This window comes from Chrysemys picta, unplaced genomic scaffold (genome assembly GCF_011386835.1).
Source record: "Chrysemys picta bellii isolate R12L10 unplaced genomic scaffold, ASM1138683v2 scaf91, whole genome shotgun sequence".
Taxonomy (NCBI): domain Eukaryota; kingdom Metazoa; phylum Chordata; order Testudines; family Emydidae; genus Chrysemys; species Chrysemys picta.
The window spans coordinates 132,175-136,406 of record NW_027052798.1 but is presented as its reverse complement, the minus strand read 5'-3'; the positions used below and the strand labels follow the sequence as shown (position 1 = coordinate 136,406).

At 52.5% G+C, this 4,232-nt stretch overlaps 1 protein-coding gene across 1 annotated transcript; it reads right to left on the bottom strand.

The window, feature by feature from the left end:
- Positions 1–1,884: 1,884 nt before the first annotated feature.
- LOC135977982 (interferon-inducible GTPase 5-like) lies at positions 1,885–3,204 on the bottom strand. Its single transcript, XM_065579104.1, has one exon. It carries the CDS (start codon positions 3,190–3,192, stop codon positions 1,885–1,887), a length of 1,308 nt encoding a protein of 435 aa, XP_065435176.1. The 5' UTR covers positions 3,193–3,204.
- Positions 3,205–4,232: the final 1,028 nt, after the last annotated feature.

The following is a 4,232-nucleotide window of genomic DNA, read 5'->3' as shown; positions in this document are numbered from 1 at the left end:
ACTTCACATCCCCATTGGGCCCTTCTTCCATACTTTGTTTCTGTTCCAGGGCAAACATTGTCACCTGACCTCACCTCCATAGCCCTTTGTTCTCCAGCTGGTCACACCTGACTGGCTTCCTGCGGAGGGTAGGCCATCCATGGTCGTTAATCGCTAGGTGCCAAATGTCTGAGCAATTCGAGTGGCCTTTGTCTTCTCAGACTCTCCATGGGCTTGGGGCTCCAGGCTCTAAACAGCTAGACATCAGTCACGTCTGTATCGCTGGGTCTCTGCAATGAGCAAACAACCTTTTCCCACTACCTAGTTAACCAAGCACCATATGGGGAAACTGAGGCACACACAATATTAATACAAAATATTATGGAACATTCACACATCGTCACATGCTTGATGTTCAGAAATGCCTCTGGCCACTAAGAACAATCAGAAGAATTTATTTAATTTGTCATTTTTCATCTTTCAGTTAGAATGGTTCGCTCTCGCACAGCACGAGATCTGGGATACCCAGATCAAAAGTGCTGTGCTTTCCAAAAGGAATCAGCATCAGTACCCCAATTTACAGAGAAAAACTGAGGCCCAAAGACTAGAAGGGACTCGCCTGGGGTCATCCAGCAGGTCAGTGGCAATGTTGGGACTAGAACCTAGATTGCTAGATTCCCACTCACCACAGGATCACACAGCTGTCTCTTTACAGTATAATACCCTTTCTGCTCCAGTCCCCACTGTCTACTCACCAGTATCCTTTAGTCCCATGTGTCTCATGTCTGGGGTGTGTCGGTCCCCCATTGTGACAGAAAATACCAGTGTTCACACCCTACAGACTATTGTAAGAGTGTCTGTACAAGGTATGCCTTGTGAGGTATCAGTTAAAAACTGATAACTTGCTGATCGGTAACATCATGGCAAAATTAACGTAGCAGCGTTATATGTAAAGTTATGGACATAATCTGAAATCATGACTGAAGTGTGTTTCCCAGATTAGTCCGGGGAGTGGCTAAACAATTCCTCAGAGACAAAGGGCAAACTGACTCCTCAGCCATCTGTCAACAAGGCTGATGAACATACCTGCTAAGTGGCCATTCTTTGGCGAGGAAGGGGGCAGGGACAAAAATCTACAGCGTAGCAAAGAAACAGCCTGAAATTTTCTTTCTCTACCAGCCTGCCTGTCGCCTGGCTCCCAGCTGGAAATGCTTCTCAAAGGGGGTCAGGACTAGAAAAAGAAGGGGTGGGTACCCCAAGACACCCCTCGTCTCACTCCCTATCTGTCTCTGGCATCATACCTAAGAAGACAAAGGAGAACAGCCGTTGGACTCCAGGGGAGAGCTCCTGATCTGAGAGTTTGGTCAGTAATCTGCTGGAGCATGCGGTGAGAAACTTTGCTTGAATCTAATACAGTTTGGTAAATTAAACACTAGTAAGTGTTTTATCTTTATTTTTCTTGTAACCATTTTTGACTTTTATGCCTCACTGCTTGTACTCACTTAAAATCTGTCTCTGGTTTACATCTAATGGAGCTCCTCACAGCTTTAAACTATGTATGTACAATGGAGTTCTTCCCAGTTTACACCAGAGTTATGCCCATTTTACAATTAGGTGTTTACTGGTAGTGGCGATACCCCCAGTTTATGACAACATATTTACAATGGATTTACGGTTTGCGCCAGTGTCAGTGAGAGCAGAACCAGATCTGATATTTGAGATTTAAAAAGCAAAGTAACTGCAACAGAATCTTTAGAAATTCATTGCTGTATTTTCTATCCAGCTAGGGAATGAAATTCTGACATTTGGTAGGAAGCTCGGGGGATTTCCTGGGGATGTCGGGGTCCTGTCTCCACTTTCCCTCCCTAGAAGGTGTCTTGATCTTTCTCTCTCCTCCTCTCTGGCTCATTTCTCAGCATCCACCTGGAAGGCTTTGATCAGCACCCTCTGGACACTGGCAGTCACCTCATCCATGAAACTCCTCAGCATCTTGTAAGCGGTGGCAAAAGACAGTGCTCCAGAGGCCATGGAGCCCAGCACAGGGACAGAGCGCAGCACCTCCTTGGATAGCTTTGGCACCTTGCCACCTGCCTGTATCAGCAGCTGCACCACCAGGCTGTTGGAGATCTCCTGGGCCAGTGGTGCCTCGATAACAGCCTTCATCTGTCCCACCGGCTGCCCCACTTTTGCTGCCAGCTTCTCCAGAGAGTCGTCATCCAGGCCAAAGCTCTTGCAGTAACCTTGCAGGGTCCTGGCCAGGATGTCCACATCGCAGGAGATCAGGAGCCCTGGGATGGGCGCGGCGTGGACACCACAGGCCATGGTGGAGACCAGCCACATCTGCTTCAGCATGGCAGCCTTCTTCTTCTCCAGGATGTGCAGGGAGATGTTGGGCAGGGCCATCAGGAAGGCGTGCCGCTTGTGGTGGCTCAGCTCCCTCTCCAGCGTCTCCCCCAGGAGGTGAAAGTCGTACTTGCTGAGATCAAAAGCCGAGAGGAGGAAGACCTGGGGCGAGCGGATGCCTTGGGCCCGCAGACCCTCCAGGCAGTTCTGCCGGATCTCCTGCAGCACCCCCACCTCGCTGTAGCTGGATGGCCGGCGCCTGAGGGAGGAATCCAGGTCTACATCCACCTTGGAGCGGACGAAGTAGAAGTTCTTGTCCATAGCCTGGATGTGGCGGGCCATAGCAGCGTGGTTGGCGGTGAAGCGCTGCGAGGCGATGATGAAGAAGATGTCGTAGCGCGAGAAGCCGACCTGCTCCTGGTAGGCGTCGGGGTGGAAATCGGGTGTGTCGATCCCCGGCAGGTCCCAGATGGTCACGTTGGGGTACCGGGGATGCTGGTATGGAGTCGGCTCCCTGGTGGTCTCCACCACACCGGTGCGGGCGGCACCTGCATCCTCATCGCCTAGGCCCTGCAGGGCGTTGACAAAGGACGACTTCCCGGAGCCGGTCTCGCCCGTGATGCCCACATCCAGCTGGATGCTCTCCAGCGACTCCAGCATTTCCTGCAGCCTGGAGGCCACTCCGGCGAGGTTCCCCTCCTCAAAGGCAGCTTTCAGGGCCTCCAGCTCCTCCCTCGACAGCTTGATGATGTCCTCACTGCTCTGTGAGGCCATGTCGGCTCTGGCAAGCTGCTGCAGCTCCTGTCTTACAGAGGGAAAAGCCAGTTCTTGTCTGAGTTCCTGAGAATGCTGAACCGCTGAAACCCTCATCTAGGTCTTTGTCTCTGGGCAGCTCCTCCCGGAGACCCAACCCCATCCCAGCCTTCATCTTCTCTGGCCTGGCCAATGGCAGCTCCCTCCCCTCTGACCTCCCATGAATCCAGTTCCCCCTCAGTGGAGATTCCCACCCTGGCTTCCATCTCCTCCGGCCTGGGCTATCACAGCACCTGCCTCTCCCTCACTTCCAGACCTCTCCTCGGCTGGGATCCCCCCCCACTCCCCCAGCCTCTATCTCCTCTGGCCTGGCCTATGGCAGCTCCCACCCCTCTGGCTTCCCAGAGCATCAGACACCAGCATGGGCTGGCTGGGGGAAGGGCGTGGGCTTGAAGCAAGAGCAGAAGTGAAGCCATTTCTGCTGCACCAAAGGGTCCTGTGAGGTAACAAGCAAGGAGAATGGGGAAGAGCCATCAAGGAGGAAGTTGGTGACTCCCAGTGGGGCTGAGAGAAGATGGAAGCTGAGGGTCAGACTGAGCGAAGATCCCTTACTCTGACAGTTACATTATTAAAGGTGAAAGTCCCACCCCGCTCTAACCACTAGACCCCACTCCACTCCCAGAGCTGTACATCAAACTCAGATGTCCTCACTCCCAGCCTCTGAGTTCCCTCACCCACCTGCCCTCCCCAGGAAACAATGGGTGCAGAGATGGTTTAGGCTGGTGTTGTTTAATACACCAGGGAACCAGCTTCTGCCCGCACCTCAGAGCGGGTTACTCCCATTCACACCGGGCTGGCTTCTGGCCTCAGCTCTGCCCGAGTGTCCCCCAGTATCTTATCCCCAGGTGTGTCTGCCATGGAATATGAGCACATCTTATAGCCACATGCTGATTGGCTGACTGTGCCTTCTTATGTGATGTCAGTGGCTGTGGTGCAGTGCCACCAGACTCATCGCTGATTTGCATAAAGGGTATCCCTTCGCCCATTCGACGTATAATGGGTATCCCTCCACCCAATATGTGCATAAGACAGGGCAGAGCATGGAAGGTAGAAACAAAACAGTTAGTGGTGACTCTTCTCCTTCAAACCATAACGCT